Source organism: Echiichthys vipera, assembly GCF_963691815.1.
Source record: "Echiichthys vipera genome assembly, chromosome: 2".
In the NCBI taxonomy this organism is placed as follows: domain Eukaryota; kingdom Metazoa; phylum Chordata; class Actinopteri; order Perciformes; family Trachinidae; genus Echiichthys; species Echiichthys vipera.
This window is the reverse complement of record NC_139827.1, coordinates 24,224,281-24,249,642: the sequence shown is the minus strand read 5'-3', so window position 1 is coordinate 24,249,642 and position 25,362 is coordinate 24,224,281. Positions and strand designations below refer to the sequence as shown.

The 25,362-nt window shown below is 42.3% G+C and overlaps 1 protein-coding gene across 1 annotated transcript in view; it reads right to left on the bottom strand.

Moving 5' to 3' along the window:
• The window catches only part of pkd1a (polycystic kidney disease 1a), a 72,457-nt gene that overhangs the window by 3,947 nt on the left and 43,148 nt on the right, over positions 1–25,362 (bottom strand). Inside the window, exons 24-55 of the mRNA XM_083930715.1 lie at positions 22,931–23,083; positions 21,217–21,357; positions 20,015–20,336; positions 19,616–19,832; positions 18,897–19,056; positions 18,661–18,813; positions 18,387–18,528; positions 17,649–17,984; positions 17,393–17,481; positions 16,165–16,483; positions 15,079–15,256; positions 14,687–14,951; positions 14,405–14,600; positions 12,942–13,112; positions 12,700–12,843; positions 12,397–12,607; positions 12,191–12,317; positions 11,829–11,939; positions 11,551–11,600; positions 10,695–10,909; positions 10,473–10,551; positions 10,228–10,343; positions 8,686–8,888; positions 7,726–7,920; positions 7,394–7,533; positions 6,024–6,154; positions 5,599–5,695; positions 5,327–5,452; positions 4,101–4,272; positions 3,690–3,980; positions 2,045–2,179; positions 47–373 (exon numbers count right to left, since the gene is read on the bottom strand). Of these exons, the coding sequence (XP_083786841.1) occupies positions 47–373; positions 2,045–2,179; positions 3,690–3,980; positions 4,101–4,272; positions 5,327–5,452; positions 5,599–5,695; positions 6,024–6,154; positions 7,394–7,533; positions 7,726–7,920; positions 8,686–8,888; positions 10,228–10,343; positions 10,473–10,551; positions 10,695–10,909; positions 11,551–11,600; positions 11,829–11,939; positions 12,191–12,317; positions 12,397–12,607; positions 12,700–12,843; positions 12,942–13,112; positions 14,405–14,600; positions 14,687–14,951; positions 15,079–15,256; positions 16,165–16,483; positions 17,393–17,481; positions 17,649–17,984; positions 18,387–18,528; positions 18,661–18,813; positions 18,897–19,056; positions 19,616–19,832; positions 20,015–20,336; positions 21,217–21,357; positions 22,931–23,083 (5,712 nt within the window). The remainder of the gene's footprint in view (positions 1–46; positions 374–2,044; positions 2,180–3,689; positions 3,981–4,100; positions 4,273–5,326; positions 5,453–5,598; positions 5,696–6,023; positions 6,155–7,393; positions 7,534–7,725; positions 7,921–8,685; positions 8,889–10,227; positions 10,344–10,472; positions 10,552–10,694; positions 10,910–11,550; positions 11,601–11,828; positions 11,940–12,190; positions 12,318–12,396; positions 12,608–12,699; positions 12,844–12,941; positions 13,113–14,404; positions 14,601–14,686; positions 14,952–15,078; positions 15,257–16,164; positions 16,484–17,392; positions 17,482–17,648; positions 17,985–18,386; positions 18,529–18,660; positions 18,814–18,896; positions 19,057–19,615; positions 19,833–20,014; positions 20,337–21,216; positions 21,358–22,930; positions 23,084–25,362) is intronic.

Below are 25,362 nucleotides of genomic sequence, written 5' to 3'. Positions count from 1 at the left end.
TAGGTCAAACTAAATAATAGTTGTAGATATGAAAGAGGAAACGTACCTCCTTGGCCCTGCTGAGTCCCATCCACATTTTGAGCCGTCTGAGAAACAGCTCAACCATCTCGTAGTCCTGGAGATCCACAGCTGGACGGTACAGCTCTGCTCGTGCACGCCGGTAGTTCCTCAGTAACACTGCAGTGACCAACCACAGCAACATCAGCCGGAGCACGCCGAAGCTTGCGTGGAACACCAGTGCAGAGACGGTGCTAGAGGGGCCGGTAATTGTCCAGCTAGGACGCCATGATAGCAGACCCCGTCCGCCAGCTCCCAACAAAGTCAAACAAGCGGAGCTCACACTGCCGTAGCCGTCAAATACAGAGTTAAGGAGCTGGAGTGGAGGAGACAGCGGAAGGCAAAGTTTAACAGCTGATTCCTCGCAGTACTTCACAGGGAATCATACAAAACAAAGGCCAATAAATAAATATGTCTTAATCTGGACAGGGCACGGTTATTCTCATTTTTTAGTTCAAGCTAAAATCTGCTTCCAATGCTCATTTTATGAACCAATAACTCAGAAATATAGTCAGGTGCTTAAATGTGCACTTCACTCTCAACAAAAACAAATTCAAAACCAGTAAATGTCAAATTTCAATTTGTGGAGAGAGACAAATGCCAGAGTTATGTGAGGCATTTCAGACCATTTGGAGTTGAGCCAGTGTCTCGGTTCAAGCAAGTAAAGAAAACACTGTGGTATTTCAGGCAAGAGGAAAGGACTGCGTGAACACACTTAAAAGTCAAAACATTCAGTAGCACAAACATAGTTAGAGATGATCAAAATGTCTGAATTCTGGATTTTTAACATCTAGATTGAATTTAAAATGTTCTTAGTGTCAAAATATTTTGTAATTTTTAAATGGAAGAAAGTCAAAGACATTCAATTTGATATATATATTATGGCCTATTTATCTAAATGGCATTCAGAATGGGGCAAAGCTTTGACGGAGGAGGACCTAAAGCACCCCCATGTGTACTTTAGTAATTTAACAGACACTAATGAAAGAGCCTACAGCAATGTTAGCAGCTCTATGGTAACAAAACGTTGCTTTGAGTGAAATGCTAAGGTCAGCATGCTAACATGACATTATTAACATGCTGATGTTTAGTAGGCAGGCCTATTATGTTAACAGTGTTTATATTCTTAGTTTAGCGTGTTAGCAGGCTTACATTTGATAATTAGCATCAAAGACAAAGTATAGCTGATGGGAGTGTCATTTGTTTTGAAAGTATTTTACATCACATTTATATTACATTATATTTGGCAGAATGTGTTCGTCCAAAGTATCAACAAACGAGGTTGTACATAAGGACACGATGCTACATTGTAAAGCTATAATATTTGTTCTCTTTTAAAGCTTCTGTTGTAAAGTTACAATCAGAAATTGGTCTGTTACAGATGTGGATTGATAGATTAATTGATCATCTGTTCATTTATGTTAAAATAATTGTACTTCCACATTTGCAGGGCTGTCCTAAATATATAACATGCTGGTCACATAAAGGTCATATAAAAGTAAAAGAATTAGCTGTTGGGTAACTGCTTTTCCTCTGTCATTAATATATTACAGACAGATATTGGACATGTTTCCCTATTGTCCTCTTGACTGCTGTTTAGCAGTTTGGCAGCAGTCAAGACAGCAAGGCTGCTATTATAGTTGTTAGATAACATTTAGTTGTTATTGTATGTAGAAGAAGCTATGATGTACAGTTTAGGCTAAAGTGAAGGATCATTTTCTGTCAACTGGCATTGCAAAGAAAGTGTAAGCAATGAACAGTTTTCTGAATAGACTACACATAACCATGCATGCAAGGTAAACAAACGTGTGGGGGCTAGATTTTGGATAAGTAACTGTAATGTACTTGTATATTGTCTATTATTAAAGTTAATAATACTTCATATTATTCTCTATTAAGTTCCCACTATGTTCTCTCTGTGTGTGGGAGAGGATCAGCGAGAGAGAAACAGAAGGGTGGTTAGCTGAGGGAAGAGAAAAAGTCTGACCAGGTGTCCTGTGTGTGAGCAAGCCAGCACCAACAGCAGTAATGCCAGGGCGACTCCCAGGAGCTCCCAGACCGAGCGCCGCAGAGCCCTGCCAAACACGGCCCACTCTCTGAGAAACCGCAACTGGTGGGATGCCTGGAGGATCACACACACACACAGACACACACACACGCACACGCACACGCTCACACGCACACAAACAAACACACACACACACACACACACACACAGACACACACATGAAAACATTGAAGTCGAATGTATTTGGCAGATGCTCCTACAGCAGCAAGTGCAGCAGGCCAATACTGAACCAGGAAGTCAGTCTTTATAAGGACAAGGCTGCCATTATTCTATATTTTCCTTATTGTCACCAAATCCCATGAAAATAAACCTGCAAAATGTCAGCCAGTTTTTCAGTACTTAATGACATCTCTTGTGTCCCATGTATTTCTACTGAAGATGTACATCTTTAATCCTGGTACCACATTATTCTAGTCCTAAAAGAACTACACTGGCCTCCTGTCTCCCACCAGATTTACTTCACAATCCTGGTCCTCACCTTCAAAGCCCTCCACCAGCTTGCTCCCCCATAGCTCACTGACCTCCTCTCCCCCTACCAGATCCACCTCAGCCGGTCTCCTCTCCACCCATAAAACCAACCTCCGCAGTTCTGAGGACAGAGCCTTCTCCAGGAGAGATCAGTGACTCCGAGTCCCTCATCGTCTTTCAGTCTTGACTGAAGACCTTTCTTTTCTTTCTTGCCTATCACTAGCCCTTAAAGGTTCCCTGTGGAGTTTTTGACCTCAGTTTTTCTATGAGTGGGTCTCGTTTGGTTTGTCTCACGAAGGATACATCTGCCCTACATCCAAGCCATTGTTTTCACACTATTCCACTGATCTACAGGCAACGTCATGTGCCAAGATATGCAGCGATGCCCCAGGAATCCATTTTCACTCATGGTGTTCCTCAAGGGTCAATCTTGGGTCTGTTGCTGTTCTACATCTTTATGTAATATAAAGTATTATTGTTACAGTATGCTGCTAGAATCCAGCTATGTGCTCCCTTCAAATACAAAAATCATAACCCAACTAACCACTTGCCTTTCTGATATCACTATCTGGACTTAACAATGACAAAATTGAGATCTTGTTTGCCACACCCAGTTCTGACAGTCAGCCCGAGCCCTATCACATAGCATGAAGCCAATTTGGGTTTTATTTGACTTTTGCTTTAATGACCAGGTAAATAAGTTTGTTCAGTCATGTTCTTTTCAACTTTTCCTTCTTCTTCTTTTCTTTTCCTTTCAACTTTTTTGAACATCACATCCTTCTTATCCTTTAGGGATTTACACATTTAAGGCTTTTTTTTCTTGTGTTCTTTCTGCAATGGTCTTTACACAGGTACATATACCTTTGGCTTCCCCCAATCACCTAAACTTGGTTCGAAATGCTGCTCATTATCACAGGTTCAGAAAAACAAGGTTATATAATTCCAATTCTGTCTTTTTGGCTCCCCATTAATTATCACATTGATTTTAAAATGTGCGCCATCTTCAGCTGACAGTGGTCATTCCCAGAGCCCCACTGGTGATCTCTTTTATTTTATTTTCATGTATCTTTAGTCGTAATTTATTAGTCTTTCTTACCTTGAGCACCAATATGAACAACAGTAGGGCAGATATGGCTGTGAACATCTGACTCTGTCTGGCCAGGGGGTAGAAGTCTGTGAAGGCGTCTCTCTGGTGCCTTTTGTACGATGCCCACTGCTGTGTGGCCATGATGCAGCGGCTAAGGTGCAGCCCGCACACAGATGCTGCCAGAGCCAGTTTACAGATGCCCAAGAGTCTCCAGGTTGACAGTAAGTACACATAACCTTCTCTGAGGAAGCCCAAGACGCCTCGCATCAGGAAATACAACACCAGAGCGAGGAGGACAATCTGGAAAAAAAGAAACATTAACTGTGTCACCAAAATAACAAAGACAGGGGAAATAGTTCAGGTGGAGCTTGGAGGTAGGTAGTTTTTCTTATTATTGTCTGAGAGGTTGCCAGGGGTTACCATGAGAAGAAGCTGCAGGTCCAGGCCTGTGATTGGCCACAGAGTGATGACGAGGAGGTCAAGGCTGGACTGGGCCCGCTCAGAAACTGGAAACTCAAACAGGAAGGAGAAGACAGCCAGGAGGTTTGTGTTGATGTTGTAGAGTGAGAACTCCACAAACACAGCACGGGTCCTATGAACGAACACACGCACACACATACACATGATAAGATCAAGAGTCAAGATAGTTCAGAGACACTTCCTGTTTTGGAACTGACTTTAATGTTGTATTCATCTTATTTAAGCTGGAAGTTTTATTACACAGGAGGAAAAAGCACAAACTCAGTTTTGTTCAAAAGACAGTTTCATGTGCATTTAGAGACCTCCGGGCCACCACCCACTTCTTATGGACTCTGAATATTCGCAACCTAATACCAAATGTGGTATTTACAGGATTTAGTTTTAGTTCATGCCACAAGTTATTGTCAGAACAATTGTTGAAAGCCAGCCCACATTCCCCTCAGCACATTCTTCATCGGATTCTTTTATATGTTTCATTTGAATGTTTTTATGTGCAATTTTTTTAATGACTACAGGCTGTCAAAAAAAAGAACTCCAATCCAGATTTATAAAACCATGTGTACATATGTTTCTGTTTTTTATTCCAATTGTTGTGAAATTGAAAAAAAAAGTGTGCACAAGCTCGATTTCTACTCCCTTATATCTGGCCCCTGGACTTCGGAACAACCTGACCAGTGAGATCATCTCCTCTTTTAACAAACATACATAAACATTTTATTAATCTTATTGCCTTGGCCTATGTATTTAAAGTCGAACACCACCTAAATTAAGAATTCCAATATGTTATTTCCATGGCCTAGTCAACATTTGTAACCAGAACCAGAAAACTAATAGGAGACTGATTTTCTTTATTAATCCCACACAAGCTCTATTCTGTTGTAGTGTTGTCAGAAAATGTTCCCATATACTCAGAACATTCCCCTGGGTGCTCAGTGTCATCTTTCACAAATGACTTTTTTTTGGAGTTGTTCATGTTTACTAATATTTCTTGACTTTCTTAGATCATAGGAATAACATGTTCACATCTTGAAAATGGACATAGTTCCCCTTTAATATCTAGTGCAGTGCAGTAGGATGTTATTATACTATAATACTTTTGAAAAAAATCTTTGACAAAATTTCTGCATTTTGTATTATTTCCAGTCTTGTTCTTCTGCATTCACTACCTGTAGTCGAGCCAGTGCAGCTGCTGCAGCTGCTGTAGTGAGGAAGAGGCCTCCTCCAGGCTTCTGTTCAGCTGGTGGACCAAACCTCCACCATTAGACACCCTCATCTGACCCAAACGCCACGCCCTACAAAGACAAGTAAGAAGAGACACAGAGGAGAAAAAAAACAGACATATTTAAGAAGACCAGATGTTAAATAGATACTGAATCCGAACTACAAGTTAACTTAACGCCTGCCTTTGTTAAAGCCGGGCTTTCAATCCTTTCCTTACCAGTTTGTATCACTTGCTCCGAAAACAGTGAAATTCTCAGCATCTGTGGTATCAACCCAGCCCTTCCCCCAAACACCGTCTCCTGCCCTGGAACCACCTGCAACAGGAAGAAAAACCAGAGTTTCAACAACAGCAGTACTTTCAAACATGAAAGAGAATGCCTTCAGAAAATAGATGTTCAGAAATGGTTATAATGATGTCTGCTGGAGTACCTGTGATGCCAAACACTAAAAATTTCATGTAGTCCACTCAGTATTATCAAAAGAAAGACAGCTATGTCCAAAAATATATATCTTTCATGTGCACAGACTCGATAAGTCAGCAAGTTGTGCTGTCAGACCAGTGGAGCATCAGTTCGTGTCAAGCTTTAACTCCCACCAAGTTCACAACAAAAGTAAAGACAGTGAGCATATTTCATATCTCACCCTGCGTGTCACGGATTTGACGGAGCCTCAGCGTGCCGAGTAACACGCTTCCGGTGTCCCTCAAGAGGACTGAGTCATCCAGGAGCCGTGGCAACAGTGACACATTCAGCCACATCAGAACATCAGCTCGTCTACAAAAAAGAAGAGAAAAGTTAAAGAATTGTCATGCTACATTACAGAGTTGTCAAAATGTTGTATCAATGTGCACATCGTAGAGAGACACTCTGGATGTGCTTTATGTTAATAAAAGCACATTATGGACACCAGCTGCGTTCACATGGACCCTTATATTCCACTGATAACCAGGATAATGGTAAGAATATATAATAAGAATAAAAAATACCCGTCTCTCTCTGGTTGTAATAAATATATTCTTTCCGCGCATAGCTGCCTCATGTGGGGGTAACATTAGGTGACGTTGCTGGTCAAAAACATGGCGGTAACAAAACCAAACTGGTCTGTGGCTGATACAACTTTTTTGTTGTAGAGCTTAAAAGATTTAAAGTTCAACAATCCTCAAAGGGAAACTTTGCAGATTTTCAAATGACTCTATTCATCCATTGGACAGTGAAGCGGCGACATGGCAGTGACACAGAGTCGGTTGGAAATCGGCAAATTTTCCTTTTACCGATTGTTGAACTGTTGATGGTTGAAAGACACGAAACAACAAGATGAATTAAGCCAGAGTCCACTGAACCATCTCAATAGACTTCTTCTTCTGTTAAATTTCAGACAGATTAGATGCTTCACAGTGGGCGGAACCACTTTGTACAAGTCAAAAAAGTTATATTCTGATTATATTCTTTGGGGAATGTAAACGCACATCTTATCTGATCACCTTATTCAGCATCCATGTAAACAGTTCAGCTCTACTCAGAATGATTTCAATTGGGTTGAAGAAATATTGTCCATGTAACCACAGCTCTGGGCTGTCATCAAGACCAGCCTAATCGGGTCCAAGACCAGTTCATGTCGAGTCCGAAGCAAAAGACTGAGTCCAGAAAAAAATTGAGTCTTGGTCAAGACTGTAATCGGCATCAGGGTCTTTCCAAGGCTAAAGGAGTGATTAAGTTTAGGAGGGATCTATAAACAAGATTGATACATCAAAACTAATCAATGCATAGAATCTAGGCAACGCTGAGTAAAACTGATCCTGAATCAGCAGCCAGGAACCACTTTTTCAGTCTTCAATAGCAGAGTCCAAGAGATCGAAACAAGTGCCATTTTTCTTAAGACTTTACATAAGTCACCCTTAAAAAACGAAACATCATTCTTAACTTAACAAAATAATAAATAGAATTTTTTAACCTAAAAAAGGCTAAAAGGCTTTTTGACAAATGATTCCCCTTTTTTCTAGTTAGTTTGTGTACCTGCTGATGTTGTGGTACTCAGGTGTGTGCAGTGCTCGTTGGAGCTGCGTGCGCAGTCTCAGGCTGTGTGTGTCTTTGGCCGAGTCAGAGTAGTTGAGAAGCAAAACCACCAACAGGAAAAACATGTAAACCAGGAAATTCTGAAAAATGAGAACCAATAATTCTGTTAACAGTCAAGAAAAAGAGCGCTACAGTTCTACAGTCTCTCTCTCTCTCTCTCTCTCTCTCTCTCTCTCTCTCTCTCTCTCTCTCTCTCTCTCTCTCTCTCTCTCTCTCTCTCTCTCTCTCTCTCTCTCTCTCTCTCTCTCTCTCTCTCTCTCTCTCTCTCTTACCTTCAGCATTGTGTGTAGCATGTGGACTTTGCGGGCCTGGTGTCGAGCCTGAGACAGAGCGAAGCCCTGTGGCGGTCTCACCCTGGGGACGCGTTGGACCACTCTCTCCACCCGGGGGAACTCCACCAGCACATCCTGGTCCTCCGGGCGCAGGCGAAGCACACACACTGAATAGTAAACTGCCTCACACAACACCTGTGGGACAGAGGGGGGGACGAGGACAATGAAGCTGTGAAAGTCTTTCAAAAGGCAAGAGGTGCCCCTAAATGTCAATCTAAACAGCAGGGTTTCCAGGGACAGGATAAATGCTGGAGACAATGTGGACAGACAATGGCAGACCACATTTATATATTCTGGGCCTGCCCCTTTATTCAACCATATTGGCAAGAACTTGCTGGAGAAATCAGTCAATCTTTGGTTTGAAAATTGATTTTCCTTTCTTACACTGTATTTGGGTACAATCTCAGTTGGACTCATGACCCCACAACAGCTATCTTTATAAAGTGATCTTGGCAAGCAAGAAGGTCATTACACAGAAGTGGATGCAGACAATTTTGCCATCAAGGAATGACTGGATCACCAGGGAAAATAAGATCTGAAAACTTATATAAAAAGAAAGTTTCAAAACAAAAGACAAGAGGTCGTTGAATTAACTCAAACCAAAAGGTAAACTAGGAAAACCTCAGTTGAAATGCCAAATTGCGTGTGTGCAGGATATATACAACAATCCAGCTTTTCAGGAACAAGGAAAAACAGCCTGTTTTTCAGCTCAAAGTGCATTTTGAATTCATCGTAAGTGTCTCCTCTGTGTTGCATCAATAGATTTTTGGGCCACATTGAGGCAGCACAACAAGCCGTAAACACAACACTTTAATATGAACTAATAAAGTTGTTATTGGGAAGAAAAGATTATGTTTATGTGAGGTAAACTAGCATCTAGGAGAATAAATGTGTGTCTACCTTAATCGGCTCCAACAGCAGGCAGGAACACAGGAAACTGGCAAAACAGGAGATGAGCCACATCATGGCCACGCTCTGATTGAACCCGTGACCCGCCCAAATGGAAATGCCGCTCGCAAGAGCGATCCCCGCCCAGCTTCCCCATAGGGCAGCACGACCACACCAGGGAGGTAACCGTCTTGGACGACACACGTCTGCCACAACTATGGACGGAAAGAAAATGTAAAAGGATGAACTGACCAAGCAAAGTGAAAGGCAAAGACCTAAGAAGATATGAAGGTACAAGAGATCAAACAAACCAGAAAGGAGATGTAGAGAAAGAGACTTATTTAATTTTTTTCAAGATCAAAGTACTGACAATTTAAATGTAAGAAGTTTTCATTTGAGTAATCTTGGATTTGAAGGTCTTTTACACGTTCTTACAAAAATTCTTAACCCACAAGGACTCCAAAGTCTATTCAACTAATACACCTACTCTAGTCAAGTTCCCCACAGAAGAATAAATGAAGCCTTAAGACCTTTGGACTTGTTTTTTGTCTGATAACAAAAGGACTTGTATTAAAGTAGTAGTGCACGTGTATTAAACATTCAGGCAGCAAGATTAAAGCATTATGGACTGTATATACTCTGGTTTCTCATCAAAACATTTACTATATGACCCTGGACACTCAGATCACTCTCGAGGAGCTCATAATTCAATAAAGGCAACAACAGTGAACAAAAACAGTCTTACTCATTACTCGTCTCTTTTCCCTTTGAATGACTCATCAAACTTTGCTCTTTACCTAATGAGCGTTACAAATCTTGTCCTGAAAACCCCGGGATGATTTATGTGTCCTGTGTGTCCATGTGTCCAGAGCAAAGCATGCAGAGCAACAGCAGAACATTTGGTAGACAACTCATCTATGAGGAAAACAACTTTCAGATGCCCTTTTAAAGTGTAATTTGAAAATCTTTTACAATTACTGTGTTGTTGCGAGAAAGATTCTTTTGCACCTGCATTCAATTTACAATTGACAACAAGGACCTCGCTGTCATTCTTTGATGAAAAATAACCCTGAACCAAAGTCGCAGGATGACTATCACAAGGGGGAAAAAGACTTATTTGCCATTTTCTGGTCAATTTTGATAGACACAATGCAGACAATACAGTGTTTCTCAAACAGCCAAAAAGGAAATTTTGGACTTAAGTTAAAGGTAAAAGCAAAAATCACAGATTTTTACTTGTAGAATAAGTTTTTCCATATTTTCTTCTGTAAGATTTCCATCAAGTTTGATTGTGAGTTAAGTCACTATCTTTCAAAGAGTTAAAACAATGTTAACTGATCATATTCTAATGAATACGCTTGTATTTGCAGTATTGACTACCTGAGCGCGCGCACACACACACACACACACACACACACACACACACACACACACACACACACACACACACACACACACACACACACACACACACACACACACACACACACACACACACACACACACACACACACACACACACACACACACACACACACACACACACACACACACCTGTATTTGAGGTGAAAGCAGTTTTCGGTGGATCTCTTCTCATAGATTCTAGAAGAGGAGGCTCATTCAGCTTCTGGAGGAGAATCACTTCAGTCTTATCTCCAAAAATGCTCGACCTGAGACACACGAAAAATATAAAATATATAAAGTAATAATAAACTCAAACAAATCCACAAATCTAAGCAAAGCTAATGAATCCATCATAAATAAAAGGTGCATTAAATTAAAAAAATGATCAAACTCACAGGTCTGCCATCTCACTTTCATCTGCCTGAGGAAAGAAGTTCTGTCCATCTGCCAGGATGTGTTTGATCAGATCCTCGTCTGAGAGGGAAAAAGTCACAGCTTGGACTTCAGTACGCTCATTTCACGCAGTAAAAAGAAACCAAATGCTTCATGGACTCAATGAACTGAGTAAAAAGTGATTTGTGTTTTAAACCGATTTAAAAGACTTTCTGTTTCTTTACCTGAGGAGGTGAAATATTTGTTGCGTTGATCGGTTCCCTCCTCGTCATCAGGGTTAAGGGTCATGTCGACACCGAGGTGCCTGCTGCCCTGAGCCCTCTTCAGTCTGGGCAGCCCTGCCCCGTGCCCTACTGCTCCCACCACAGACTCATCACTCAACAGCTCTGGCCAATCCCTGTCCTCTAGCTCTTCCTCTGCCATGCCCCAACTCTCCCCACTGAAATAAACAGCAAGCAATGTTTTTTAAGTAGTGTGACTTCAACAAATAATTCACTTACTCTGAGAGTTTCTGAAGTAAAAAAAACAATAACCTCTGACCGAGCAGAATTATAAATCAATTAAAAACAGAAAAAGAGAACACATCACACCCGTACTAACATCATTAAACTGGCTACCTGTAGCGTTGAGGATTGATTTAAAAAAAATAAATAAAAAATTCTACTTGTTTTCAAGGCCCTAAATAGTTTAGCTCCTTCGTACGTTAAGTCCTCTGGTGCCGGCTTGCTCAATGTACCTCTGTTGAACTTCTGTTGATAGTTTTAAGAAACAGCTAAAAACACATTTTAATGCTTTAAATTAATTTACATTTATTAATCGATCAAGTTTCCACAGATAACAAAGATATTATATTTATATATCTATTTTCAGTAGGCTATTGTAGGCCTGTTTATTATAAGCCACTATAAAAATATTTTTTCTTTTCCATCTATTTTATCTTTTCATTTATTTCTGCTCTTTATTTCTTTATTCTCCTGCATCCTCCCTTTGTCTGACAGCTGCAATTACATTTGGCATTTCTACCAACGAGTTCAGTCATGACAAATCTCGATGCATTGTCATGGCAACAGATTATCTCACCTTTTGGTTGATGGAGTGGGAAAATCCACATTGGTTTCCTCTGAGTTGGTCTGAGAGACAGAGAAGGAAGGATGATGAAAGGATGGACAGATGACAGTTAAAGACAAAGAGAGAGACCTACTCTAATGATCACACAAGAGGAAAGCAGAACACTTTTTTCCGTGCATGACTGCACTGTTCCTATTATATCGATTCTACATCCAGTAAAAAATACATGAAGGCAACCGAGCCAGGCATGATTCAATTTTTACATGCCGTCTTTCCCTATGAGACTCTACCTCGCCGTTATAAAAGAGGAAAGAACTTCCAGCCATGGAGTCGTCCAGGAAGTCATCAATCTCCACCGACTCCTGATCCACTTGTGGTGGCACCTGCTCCACAGACACACACTGATGTTCACACACACACACACACACACACACACACACACACACACACACACACACACACACACACACACACACACACACACACACACACACACACACACACACACACACACACACACACACACACACACACACACACACACACACACACACACACACACACACACAAGAAATTATTCAGCTTCGTGTTCGGCTTATGGGAGATAATCAAAACCTTGATTGCATTCCAGCTTCGGGCACATTTGTGTTACCTTGCTGCGGCTCATTCTGAAGAGCGTGAAGACGAGCAGGTAGAGAGGATAGACGATCAGACAGGTCACCACACCTGCTGCCACTGTCTCCCCGTTTAATGAAGACAACCTTGACACTGCCCGCGGGCTGCAAACACAGGATGGCATTAAAAATGTAAGAACAAATCGAGTGCACAGGAAAAAGAAATGTCATTTTCCTCCTATACCTGTATCTCATGTCCACCACAATGCTGTACCACAGTGTGTTTGCCAATACAAAGAGCTGCAGTAACACAGCGCAGCACGTGGCTCTCTGCAGGCGAGTGAATGGGCTGCGAGGGGGCCTCTCCCACAGCGACAGCCACAGGTGACTCTCACACAGCGCCCTCTGCAGCTCGCACCTCAGACGGCGCGGCAGCCGGCGAAGCAGGGCCTCCTCTGAAGGAAACGGGGAGAAACATGAGGGAGTGAACAAAGCAGAATCAACCAAGAGGACGCTTACGACAAATGATTCGGTTGTAGTTTCTCACCCGAGGCTTCCACCTCAATCTCCACCCGTCCGTCCGTTTTCTCATTGTCGACCGACAGCCACTCCTCAACCAAGAAGTAGTAGCTGCTGCCTGTCTGCAAGTCTTTGACCAAGACGTACTGTAGCATCCACGCTGGTGACAGACCTGAGGGTGATGGCCAAAAGAAATGTGTTCAAATATCTGCTGGGTAAAGTTTGTGTGTTTACAGGTCTCTTGTTTTATATGCACATGTGAATCGGTACCCTTATTGTCGTGCCAAATTCTGATTTTCCAGATGCTGCCCAGGCTGGTATCTGTGGCAACATGAAAGATGTCGAGAGTGTTGCGCGTGAAAGCTCCTCTGCTGTCGAGGTGGCGGTGTCCACTGCGGCTCTCACGTCCGTACAAACTGATTCCCACATGAGCCGTGGTGCCTGCAGGGACAGAGAGAGGCTCCTCACTATCTCGAGTCACATACTTTATCATATCATATATTAGTCTGGTGTGAATACTGTTTACATAGACCTGCTGACTCTGCTACCATTAATCACACCACTGACACTTTTTCCAGCCTTACTCACTTAACGTAATCTTGTCATTCGATTACTCGCGTATAGTTTGTATTTTTATTCCATTCTGTTTAGCTAATCTATTAGTTATTATTTATTTCTTCTATACTGTCTTCTTATATCTGTATTTACCTCTGTTGCTTCTACTGTACTGCTGTAACCACCACATTTCCCCAGTGGGGATCAATAAAGGTGTATCATTCATCTTTTTCCACAAATTCTGCACTCTGCAGACACTCAACTTTTGACCAACATGTTTAACTTGCAGCAATGCATTTTTTGCTTTTCAAATAATTAAGGCCCGAATCAGTTTTGTTACAGAAACTACACTTTATAAAGGAGGGTTGTTCAAACACAGGCTACACAAAAATGTCAGAGCACGTGTCTAAAATGCTCTCTTTATCTCCCTCTACGTCTCTCTAGATTATAATTTTTTCTAAACTTGAAATATGTTTTATTATATTATCTATCTACTTTGTTTAATTCAGAGAGCTTCTTTTCTTTAAAGGTCCCATATTGTCAAAAGTGAGATTACCATGTCTTTTTAGATTATAAAGCAGGTCACAGTGTTAAATAAATACAGCGAAAGTATCAAAACGCTCAATCCACAGAAAAATGCACACAGTCTGTATTCAGAAATTGTGATTTTAAACAGGCCGTCAGGACCTTTGTACAGTTGTGATGCCACAACTATACTATATTTAGGTAGAAAGTGCTGCTACAGTCATTCACAGACTGCAATAAGGGTGCAGAGATGCAGAAAGTACAGAAGCAAAAGTACTAGAAACGCTGACCAATCAGAGCAGACTGGGCTTTTGTGCGAGGAGTTCTTAAAGAGACAGGCGCTAAAATAGAGCGTTTCAGACAGAGGATGAATACAGGTATATTCAGACAGTATGAGAAAAAGATTGTCTTTTTTTTTAACCTTCATGCTGAAACTCAACGTATACGTAAGTATGAATATGAAAACTAGTTTATATGGGCCCTTCATAACATATTACGTATGTAAAAAACTACAACAAGGGTTGTCTTTTTTATCCAGTACAATAGTAAGGAAGTATTTATATTGCACTGTAAATACTCATTGAGCTCTTCAATAACACCTACAGTATGTCCACTCTGTACCATCCTGACAAGTGTCCCCCTCCCTGACTCACCTGCCCCTCGGCTCCAGCCAGTCTTGACTTGGACCTCGTACTTGAAGAGTCCGTCTTGGCCGCAGAGTGGGACAATACCAGCCCGGCGTAGATCCAGTTGGTCCAGCTTGTGCAGGATGGCTGCTGCCACAACATAGCTAAGTAAGCCCAACACACACACCAACAGCACAACCAAGCTTGGTGCACCAGAACGCTCCTGAGGGACAAGAAAAATGCTTGTGAAAAAAGTGTGTGTTTATCTGGTGCATGTGCAGAAAAAAAAGTGTTTTTTGTGATACTGACTGGCAGTTTAAAGCTGATGGCATTGGCCGGGACGAACAGGCCCGCGGCAAAGGCTGTGAGGTGCCTGGTGCGACAAACAGCTCTGCTGGCGTTGGTTTCTGCTAGGGGAACCATGCCATCTGTCCGCCACTGCTTCTCCCTCTCACTGAAGTACTGACACAGAGAGGCAAACACCCCGACCTCCAGGCGAACACCCACAGGCCGAGAGGTGGAACTGCAGGCTGTGCTCACATTGATGAAGTAGTCCTGAGTAGTGTCGTACGACCTGAGCAACACAGCATGGAGGTGTTTGTTTATGATGGAATTGAACTAAAACAAAATCCCAAATTAACTGCTTGGTTAGTAGTAGTATACATCACATTACACAGCAGTGGATGAACAAGAGCTCTTACTCTGGCGACAGGAAGAAGGTGTATTTCCTGTGGTCGAGATCTTGCCCCCTGGTCATACTGAGTGAGATGCGTTTTTTGTCTGTGCAGTTGAACTCATTGGGTCTTTCATGTGAGTGAAGGTAGGCTGTGACGTATGGCTCCTCCATATCCTCTTCTCTTTTATACTTCTCTGTGGCATCTGGAGAGGGAAAGATAAAAAAAAATAAACTCACAAAGTAAAAATAATAATTTATCAAACCGCTTCTAGGAAGCATGTTGTGTCACCAAATGACTGAACCGTAGACTGTATAAAATATGGACACAGTCTAAGTGCAACACCCCATACACCAATAGGTTTCTTCGTCACCAACATCTTGACTCTGCTTCGCTCCCCAAATGGGCAGAGAAGTTGAACGTGGATGAAGCTGAGGTGGGTTGAATGAAGCCTACAGCTTTAAGCCTTAATACGTACAATTTAAACAGGTCAGCTATATATGAAAATCCCCTCTCGGTACAGTTGTCATGAAAGGGGAAATTACCTATAGAGACCAAAACAGGCTGTGGTGTTTATTTCTGCTGTAAAGTTGGACATTTTAATATGAGCCTCTAGGTCCAATGACTCGTGTTGGAGCCAGCCTTAAGTGGTGGTTCGAGGAACTGCAGTTTTTGGCACTTCTGTGTTGGCTTAATTTTGCAGTCACTGCTTGGACAAAACCAGGCAGTTATATGAGTCACAAACTGAGTTCATGGAGTTCTGTTTAACCTCTAGAGGGATATTATATAATAATCTCGCTATTTGGCCCATATAACAGCTAAATGTTGGCAAGCCCATTCAAACCGTCCACAGCCTCTCTCATGCAGAGAGGGGTGCCAAAACAACACAGAATTACTCTTTATTGCAACATCACATTTGCATCAAAGTGAGAAAAATAAAAATGAGGAGGAAACGAGTGTCTTTAATAATGCAATCCAGCACAATACTACTGCTATTACAGCTTCAAAAAACCTTCCTCGCACAGTTTCAACAAACACTGAACATTGAAAGCTTCACCAATGTGAGTTTATTGTATTGAATACACCACATAATGTATGTATGCAGGAACTCACCCTCCAGAGAGGTGAAATTGAGCTGTACGAACAGCCCTGCCTGTCGGTTGGTGTTTCCTGTGCTGACCCTGACGATGACTGACTCACAGTGGCTGATGTTGACAGCTGCAGCTGTGAGGACCCCTCCGGCAGCAGAGCCCTCAGGACCCACTTCAGCTCCGCTACTTCCATTGTTTACAGCAACGGTGATGGCTAGACTGTCGTCCAGTCCGGAGATGGGAATCTGGGTGCCATTTTCAGTGCGGAACTCCATGGATGCCACCTCGGTAGAGACGGTGTAGTTTGCCACATAGTTGAAGGGGAAGGGGTTGGACTCCACCTGGTGAGGAAAAGAAGGAGGGAGAGAAAATGATAGGAGGGGGTCTGATGAAGTGATGGTAAAACCGAAAAAGGCTGAAAGACATGCAATACAGAAAACAAATACTTGCTATTTAAAGATATAGAGGAGTAAGGGGGTCACTCTCCCTCTGTGTGCATCAAGTTTCTCTGTTCATTTTGACAGGCGGTCCGGTTGCGCATGCATGTTAGTTGGCTGCGAAAATGAGGATACTTCACGTATTGGGGAACAGTCTGTGAGAGCTGTGTGGAGGCAATGTCACCCCACTTTTTTTTTCAGTATATCAAGTACAGCTCTGTGTGCACTGATGAGAAACTTTAGCCCCTTTTTGACTGCAGGAAATTTCCCCAGGGACTAGAAACCTTTTTAGGAACTTATTTTCAACTGCAGGGACCAGGATCTAAATTCATTTCCGTTTACTTTTTCCGGGGACAAGTTCAGGCGGGGTTTGCAGGGATGACCATCACTGGTTGGTCAGACACACAGCGCTGCTACTTCAAGTAGTGTACTGCTTCATTCATAAAACAAGGACGTAATCTTGTGTCTATTTAGGACTATTTTAGGATGAGGGGAGGACATTTGTCTTTTTCTAATAACATTAAAAGTAAAATTAGGCTTTTTTTTTTTTTTAGATGAAACAGACTTCAGAGGCTGTAGAGTGTATTTACCTGCAACCAGCAGCAGGGTGGAAACACAGATAGCAATGGGCTGTAGGAAAACTTTTAGTTTATGTAAAGTTGTCGTTTTGAATAAAAGTTCCAAGTACTTTGGGTGGGAATGCAGCATTTGGCACCAGCAGATTTTTTACGCTGCCAAGTTCTTTAACAGCGATCCAAAGAAAAAGTTTAACACAGAAGTTTATCCTTGCCTGAATGATTTCCATCATGTTACCTGAAACAGTAGCTGCATGATGCTGTTTCCTGCAGCAGCTCTGCCAAGACTGTAGTTGAATGCTCGGGGGATGGAGAAACGCTGGCACTCTAGAAATATGAAAGAGGAGATTGAGCCATGAAATAAATCATTATGATGCATGTCTTTCTTCCCTTTTTTATGAACAAAACCTTCTTAAAGATATAGGGGATGGACTTTTCCAACTACAGAAACAGAACTTTCATAAGCTCATGAGAAACTAATTACACAAGGCTACCTGGACTGTCGTTGCCATGGTAGCAGAGCAGGCTCTGGGGGTCCGCCAGTTTTCCTGTGGCGGCGATCTCGGCTCCCCTCAGCACCAGTGGCTCCTCATTGAGCACGCGGGCGTGCATGAGGATCCGCATGAGGACAGAGGACAGGCTGTAAGCCTTGGCCGCCACTCGCAGAGGTTGCAGCTCCACTGAGGAGGGAGAGGGGTCTAACGGGGGCTCACCTTGCTCCTCACCAGTGGAGGAAAAAGAGGAGGTGGAGTGGAGTGAGGGGGAATCCAAGTAGGCAGGCTGGAGGTAAGACTTGTAAGTTGACTGGCTGACCTGGTGGATCAGATCACCTGGAGGGAGGGAGAGGATACGAAATCGGGAAAGAAGATATGGTGAGGAAAAGAAGTTTCACTGGAGTTTTTTTTTTTTCAGGATACCAACTTTATAAATTTTCCAAATATCTACCGAAGATGGATGAAAGAGTAACATAAATACATAAATATTAAGATCAAGAGTAGCAGTTTTACAGCACATCTACTCGTATGTGCACATAACACTAGTTAAATATAGCCACACTGTCTACATATCATGGCAGCCATTGTTTCTTGGTCATTACCCTTCACTTAGCAATAATCATGCATGATTTAAAGACTTGTTAATAGCTCCTGATTAATGTTACATATCACTTCCGATCAGACACAGCAACAATGAGATGACGGACTTACAGAGACATAGACAACCGTCTCTCTTACCCATGATGTTCAGGATGTTGTCAGCTATCTCAGTAGGGGTGACGGTGCCCTGCCTGGTGTCAGTTTGCAGTATCTTAAGCATGGACTCCAGCTTGTTCAGAGTGCTGTTTTGACACTCCTCACAGATGAACTCTCGGCTCACCTGGAAAACACACACCTCATCATTCATTTGCTCTTCATGGCTGTTTCCTTCTTTTTCTAGCTTTATTCTTTTTCGATGACACTCCTTTCTTTCCTTCCCCTCCACACCTCGACTCACTCTCATCCTGCTCACCGTGCACTGAGCCAAAGCAGCAGAGGTCTGCTGGATGTCATTGACAGTGGTCAGGTCTAGAGCGGTCAGCGCTCTGGTGATGTTGCTGCGGATTCGGACTCGGTAATTGCGCTCTCCGCGGGACATCTGCACCGACTCCCTGGTCTGCTCATACTGGAGGAAGGTAAATACAGTACGCATCATGTGTTATCGAATGATAAATAATTGGACGTATAAATGCATTAATTGGATTCTACCTCATTTAGGACTGTAATAAGAGCCAACGATAACTCTCGGACCCTCTGGGAGTCTCCCTGCTCCAACAGCTTTTTAAGTTTGCTGTCAGTCAGCTCAGACAGCCAATGGGGAAGGCTGTTGTACTCAGGGGGCGGATCTGGCATCACGACTTCGATGGACCTGGACACAAACACAAAACAAAAAGCACTTTAAACTGAATATAGTGTTTTAGTGTTAAGTGTTTGCTATATTTGTGTGGACTTGGGTGTGTTTCTACAGTACTGATGGTTATAAATTGTGATAGTCAACCTAGAGCTAACACATACTTACAACAACAGTATTTCAAATTTTAAATTTGTACAGTAAAATTATATACCCTTTTCCACTCAAATTAGCATGTACATGCAAGTTTTTTTTAAACGCAGGAAAACACGCTAAAAAAGGCAATGGACTCCTTTCCTTTTCCAATAGACAACTAGCCCTTCTGTGTTTTTTCTGGCTTGTTACATTCAGCATCAAGAACGCTCAGCAGAGTTAATAAAAACTAGAAAGCGGCTTGGTAATGTTATGGGGGTTACTTCTTTTGTGCATCGATAAAGGCTGAGGAAAAGAGATGAGGAGATGAGGTCACACAGGCACGCCTGCAGTAACTTCTTACCGCCAAAGAGGCCGCTAAAAACAATATATCTCAAATCTTACAGATTATAACTTTAATTGGTTTGGAATAAACTGTAGTTACTCGTTCAGTGCGGTGATGGCAGCTCCCTGGTGGTCCTCCACTGTGATGCATACAGAAACAAGGTGGCGCGCTGAGCTGAAGCCTGGGGGCAGGAAGGCCGAATGCTCTGGGCTGCTTCCTTTGTACACACAGAAGTCCTCGCAGTAGTCTTCTCTGCAGCGCGTCACCAGTAAACTGTAGAGCAAAGGAGTCTCTGACACCCCTAGATCACTGTAACCTGGAGGCAAGAAAGTGAGAAAAACAAACAAGATAAGAAAAGAGGAGGATGTTGGTAAATACGTGATGAGTAAAGGAGGGAGAAAACCGCTGACTAGACAGGACAGATTTGACGAAATCAAAAAATTGGAAATAATGAGAACAAAGTAAGTGTGTTGAGGCCACCTCTTCCCGTCTGCCTACCAGAGCAGTTGAAGTGCACCCGGTCCAACAGTGTGCGTATCCTCCAACCCTCGCCATCCCCCACGCTGTACTCTACCCCCGCTTCCCCTCCCCCTTTCAGGTGACACTGCCCGCCAGCTGGGGGCATGTTGTGGTGCAGAGTGATGGAGGCGGCGCCCTCGCCATCCAGACTGCCATCGGTAACGTGCAGGGTGAAGTTGTAGGAGTGTTTGTGGCGCAGGACGCCCTTCCGCAGCACCAGATTCATGCCGTCACTTCCTGTGGTGGTAGAAGAAGAGTCTAGGACCAGAGTCTCGTTCTGCAGCGTCATGGCAGTCCAGCGCTGAGAAGCAGAGAGAGAAAGATTTTATCAAAGGCAAGCTACCATTGGTGATTATATAGAAATATAAAGGCATTAATACATTAAATTAGTGGTGATATCCAGACTGAAAGCTTTCATTAAAGGTAAGGACAAAAAAACAAAAAACAGCTTATTGCTTTAAGCATGTTTCCTGTGCAGCAGTTTGTGAAAAGGAGTAGTTGGGTTGAGGATGAGGCCCATAAACCAAGCCCCCACCACAGAGACTTCCTGGTTGATCCAATAAGGAAGTGTCAAAATCTGAGTGGCCACTAGGGGCAGGTTTCATAAAAGAGCAGTTTCTCATTGACCCCCATGTTAAACAGGCCGTTTTCAGCATAAGTAAAACTATTTAAGGCCTGGTACAAAAAAACATTCTTGTCTGTTTAGGTCATATCTCTATGTCAACACTAATGGGACGAATGTTGTACTAGGCTAGTTTCTATTTTAATGAGGTTAAAGTTTATGAATAATTAGGGGCACTGCCTCTTGAGTGACAGCTTTCTACAGTGTCATTGTAAAAAAGTGACCTATGTTAGACAAGAGCTGAACGCAGTCAGCTGGTATTTGCAATTTAAGGCTCAGTGACTCAACAAGTATTTTGTCTTTCAAAATGTTGCCCTGCATTAGTAATCACCAAACATTCGCTCTGGCTCCAGTTGAACAAATTACCTCATTCTGTTACCCACACACACACATAACTGCCTGCATCACAAATCCCAGGGAAAGTCTGAATAAAGGAGAGAGCAGGAGGGGCAGGAGGAGGGAAAGGATCTGGAAATGCTGATTTCACTGTTGTCTCTGTGGTGCAGTGAACTCATTTAGTTGCGCATGCTTGTGCCACTGCGTGTATGTGTGTGTTTACCCCACGGTGAAAGCCCTGGCAGTTGGTGCAGGTTCCTCTGAGGTAGACATATGAGTTCTGGCTGACCTCGTAGATGGACTGGGCCTTACAGGACACACACTCCAGCGATACCATGGGGATATGGCCACTCTGGACCAGCACCTTTCTCACACACACACACACACACACACACACACACACACACACACACACACACACACACACACACACACACACACACACACACACACACACACACACACACACACACACACACACACACACACACACACACACACACACACACACACACACACACACACAAATTCACTTAGTGGATAGGATACAATCACTCCCATCAGTACCACAGAGGAACTCAAAATGTTTAGGTAGAGCACATTTACCTTCCTCCAATTTCCAACTTTTCCTATACCCTTCATTTTATCTCATCAAATAGAGCTGGCATCAACTTACCCTGTTTGTTGAGCTGCTGATCAATGAAGGAGATAGGAAAGCAAAGGCTTTGAAGGAAGGAATAGAGAGCACTGACAACTTGACATTCTTGAAAATACTGTGAATACTGTGATTGATAAGTATGACATGAGTAAAAGAAATACAGTACAAGTCTATCCTTCAGTAAGCATGGCCAAATAGAAGCTGAAAATATTGAACATCATCACTGTGACTCATCGCTACATTGATACTGCAGCAAAAGCCAAAGCAAACACTACCACTGCATCTTCCACTGTGTTCCACCGGAGACACTTCTTGACCGCCATGTGTCACAAATTGCAAAGAGAGCCACTGCTCTGACAGCAGAGCTCCTTCTAGCCTTTAAGGGCAGAGTGAGTGAAAGGTCGATGACAAATCATTTCTCACATGCTTGACATGTTAATGTTACAGTAAGAAATGATAGCACCATGACAAATGTCTCACTTGTCTATAGTCATTATAATAAGGTGTGTTTATTAGCATTAGATAGATAAATCAGCTAGGCTGATATATCACCCCATATTAACTAATTGTAGATGTATCGTATTGGTGTATGTGTCTGTCTATAATGTAAGTACAGAAATGTCAAAGTAAATTTGTGGTAAATTTAGCATGATAGCATGATTAGTGATTGATCGGCTGGGAGGATTACGGCTTGTATGAAGTTAGCAGCTGTGAATGTAGCAGTGCAGTGTGTGCACAGTTTATTTGTGGGTGAATAAACACTTTCAAGTTCCACCCACTGATTAAAGTGGATCAGCAATTCTCATTTTAGTCACAGGCTGCTCCTCCGAGTTTTGCTCATTTAAATTTAGTGTAAGCCCTCCTGGCAACCACATGTAGCTATTACTTTTTGTTGTTAGACCAGACTTTTGTTGCGATTGCTTTTTCCTCATTAGAACTACAGAAAACAATTTAACTGGCTATTTCTGCAAAAAAGGTAAAAATGAAATTCGTGTTACATCTTTTCATGGCTTTGTTTTTAGTATTACTTTATGGAGAGTTTTATCGCTAAGTATTGGAATTGATAAGCAGTATCAATATTGGTACTGATAAAATCCTTGTGATACCCATCACTAGAACAATGGGCCTTGTTCACCAACCATTCTTAAGAACAAATTTAAGAAAAATTAAGATTTTGGGGAATGTCTGTGAGGCCCAGTGTCCTCTTATCAATGCCATTTTATCATTTTTGTGACCCGTAGCAAGGGTCACAAAAATGAATGAGAATGAGTGCACTTACAGTCTGCGTGGTGGACTCTGGTGCCATGCCGTCTTTGCTGATGGTCAGTCTGAAAGTGTATTCGACGCCCGCTTCCAGCTCAGACCCAGAGATTCCCAGCACCGGATCGCTGGTGCCCAGGCCGAAGTTAAGACTGGAGCAGTGCTCTGCACCCTGCAGGCAGAAATTGGGAGGGGGAAATTGGGCCAAGTTGCTTTGCAATTCTCTCTTTACTGGATTACCTTAAAAAATCTTTAAGAAAAGCAGAGTTATTTCAGAGGGCTGCCGCCAGGATCTAACGCCACAGAAGAGATCAAATCACCCCGCTACTCATGAACTGACTTTAAGTCCTCTTGTTTGTAAAGCCCTACATACCCAAGTCAAATATAAAAAATAATGTGATATTAGACTTTGTCTACTTCAGAGAAAAGTTAAAGAGTCAACTCCGTGTAAAATTGAATGAAACCAACTCTCTCCTTCGATGATATTTGTGTGTGTGACAGAGTAGAACATTAAATCAACTTGTGTCCCTGTCGACTCCTTTTATCCATGTGTCACTCCTACCAGACTGCGAAGCTGTTTCACTCTTTGTGGTCAGAGTGTCCCCTCTTTTTTCTTTATCATCAGCTGTGAGTGTGTGTGTGTGTTATGTGTGCATGTTGTCTACGTGTGTACTGTAAATGTTAGGGCGGGGAGCAAAGCAGCAGCTGTGGAATGCTGAATTTATCTCTAAACGGTTACATAACCCTTTAAATGCCTGTCTGCTTAGATGTAGACACACACACACACACACACACACACACACACACACACACACACACACACACACACACACACACACACACACACACACACACACACACACACACACACACACACACACACACACACACACACACACACACACACACACACACACACACACACACACACACACGACACACCCATCCCACTGGGTCTTATATTGTGGTACAGACAGAATGTGTTCCTACCCAGCCAAGAAAATGGTGACTGTGAAAAACACTAAATGAATTCACACACAGGATTCAAAAGAAACACTCACAAACTGTCCTGAACTGAGTTCTCCTCTCCACATTGATGCCTCTCTGAAGGCAGCTAAAGTACTCAGGACCAGATGACCATTACGCAACTTTTCCACAGTCTCTTTTGAAGAATCAAATCTGTCTTCCAAACTCTGTCATATGACTTCATCATTAAAAAAAAGGCCCAATAAGATGCATGAGAGTAGAGTTTGGTTTGGCAATTCAACACTCTTTTTTCTATTCGACTAAAGCCAAATATTGAGAATAAAGTGGGAGAGAATTCTGTCTAACCACACGAGGAAAAGCAGCAAAAAACAGCAAAAATCTCTACTGAGTCCTCCCGTACTTGAAAACATCTAAAACATCATTTGTTCCCTCATCATTTACTATTCTACCAGATACATCGGGACAGAATGTACTAATAAACAATAGATATAATTTAAAGCTATTCTTACCTTTATGGCATTTTTACTCTTTTCTTTTGTAATCTTAAAATGATCCTAATCAGCGTATGGCACACTAAGACTTAAAGAAATCCACTTGGTGTGAAACTCAAATATATTCAATTCTCATTTATTCCTGATAAAAGCCTGACCAATCATTTTATTCGGTCCGAATAAATAGCTTCCCGTCTGTCATCTGTCGCTCCGTTTAACTTGCCCTGCTCATGCTGTGTTAGAGCGCCATGGGAAGTCGAAGTTTCGGATCTTCCCATGGCACGCGAACGCAGCATGTGTCGAGGGAGCGTCAGAGGTCAGGCAGGGGGAAGAGGGTGGGACTTTGGAGGGAAGCGCTTTGATATATGCAAGAAAGGTAAGAATTCCTTTAATATGTATGGACCTTTTTAAAGATGTAAACAAAAACATACTAAATGTGTCCTAGTTTATTTCCTGTTGCAGTGTGTGTGACGGCAGGATTTTAAAGGACCAAGGCTGTTGCCTAGCAATGGAATTCCATTGAAAAGGTCCATATGACTACATTCATTTTTTTCCAAGTGACTAATATCCACTATATTTAAATGAGTCTGGCTCACTGGATGTACACCACTGAGCTTAAGCGCATTGGAGACAATGCAAGAATACATTTAGATAGACACCAGCATTTTTTTGCACTTTTTGTGGTTCGTTTTATTTTAAGCTGCCATGTTGTTAATGTGAAGCATCTCTTATGTTTTAAGATGTCATGTTTTTATTGTAGTGTTAAGCAACTGACTATTGCACTGTGACCAAGGACACATTCAGCTCCGGGACACTAAGGATTTTTTTCATCTATTGAATCTAAATACTGCCAGAATTTCAAGCTTGCAATGTATGAGAACCTTGGAGAAGGGGTAGGACCATATAAGTGAAAATTTCTTCCTGTTACTCCTTTACCAACATGTAATCCACTTAAGTAGTTCATTTATGTTGT